General features: G+C 32.4%; 1 protein-coding gene across 1 annotated transcript in view; it reads right to left on the reverse strand.

Annotated features, from left to right (window-relative positions):
* Window positions 1–441: 441 nt before the first annotated feature.
* HELRODRAFT_177174 (hypothetical protein) overlaps window positions 442–1321 on the reverse strand; it is a gene marked incomplete at both ends in the record, with an annotated part of 2998 nt that continues 2118 nt past the window's right edge. Inside the window, 2 exons of the mRNA XM_009025381.1 lie at window positions 442–491; window positions 870–942. Of these exons, the coding sequence (XP_009023629.1) occupies window positions 442–491; window positions 870–942 (123 nt within the window). The remainder of the gene's footprint in view (window positions 492–869; window positions 943–1321) is intronic.

Raw genomic sequence — 1321 nt, forward strand, 5'->3', positions numbered from 1 at the left:
GACTTACCTGTCCGCAAGAAGTTTGCGTGAATATTTTTCAAATTTCGTTACGTGTTTGTTTTTTTTTTTAATTCTGCAGGATCCTTGATGCACGCGCTTCATCCATCTTCATGTCCGGAAGGCGAAGGTACGATCATAAATAGATGCGTTATTTGATTAAGTTTTTTCTGAATCTAAATATATCTTTAATTTTTCAGACATGATATTTTAAAAAAATTAGAATTAACTAAGAATGATTTTTTTTTGTTTGAAGCCAGAAAAATTTAATCAGCCACTGCATAGTAAGGCGATACATGCGTCGAACGTCACACAGGTTATATAAGCACTTGCATTTCTTTTCAATATTCAGCTTTAGACGTATGTCATGTCATGTCATTTTATGTCATGTCCTGTAAACATCTCTGAGCTGATCCCAGCTATTTATTTCTGCATGACATCTCTCTACGTTTCGCGGTCAGCAACAACATTTTCCAGCGACTTCCTTATTTTTCCTGTCGTTAATCCAAGAATTGTTATTTCAATTCTTTTTAAATCTTCAGCCACATCGTCACACTTTCATTTTTTGGGTTTTTCAAAAGCCCTTTTTTGAGAATTTTTTGGTGAATCTGCTCTTGTTTCTCCTGAGCCAGTGTAGCCTGCTTTCGAATTACTATTATTTATTAAACGTTATTCAAGCTAACAAAGGGACAAACAAAAAACATCTGATTTAATTAATCAAACATTAAATATATGAACTAATGAACACAAATGAATGAATAAAAAAATGAATGAATGAATGAATGAATGAATGAATGAATGAATGTATGAATGAATGAATGAATGAAAGTGCATGTCCATCAATGTATCTATTTATGGCGGCATGATTTGACCTGAGGTGTGCGTGTCGTCGAACACTAAAACTGTCTGCCTCGATATTTTTACTGTTCCTAATATCAGCCAGACCTTTTATATTAATACATGCAAACGTGTATTTATTTATATACACAAACCTATAAACCTACATGTCTATCTATCTCTCTCTCTTTCTCTCTCTCCTTTTCTCTCTCTCTCTCTTTCTCTGATTGATTTTGTTGGCTAAGTATTTATAATAAAATGTATTAAACCAAACCAAACCCAAACGACATTATACTATTTATATTCTAAAAAATGACTAGTCAGTTTTTGTCTAATAAATTGACTAAATTAAAATAAATGCTTCCGGTTGAAACTTTTATTTACATCCAATATGCACAAGGACTCGTGAGAATTTAATGAAATGGTATTTAGGACAGAAAATGAAAAATGTGTAGCTCTTATATCAGATGTTATCTTGGGGGTAGCA

This window comes from Helobdella robusta (genome assembly GCF_000326865.2).
Source record: "Helobdella robusta unplaced genomic scaffold HELROscaffold_41, whole genome shotgun sequence".
Lineage (NCBI taxonomy): Eukaryota > Metazoa > Annelida > Clitellata > Rhynchobdellida > Glossiphoniidae > Helobdella > Helobdella robusta.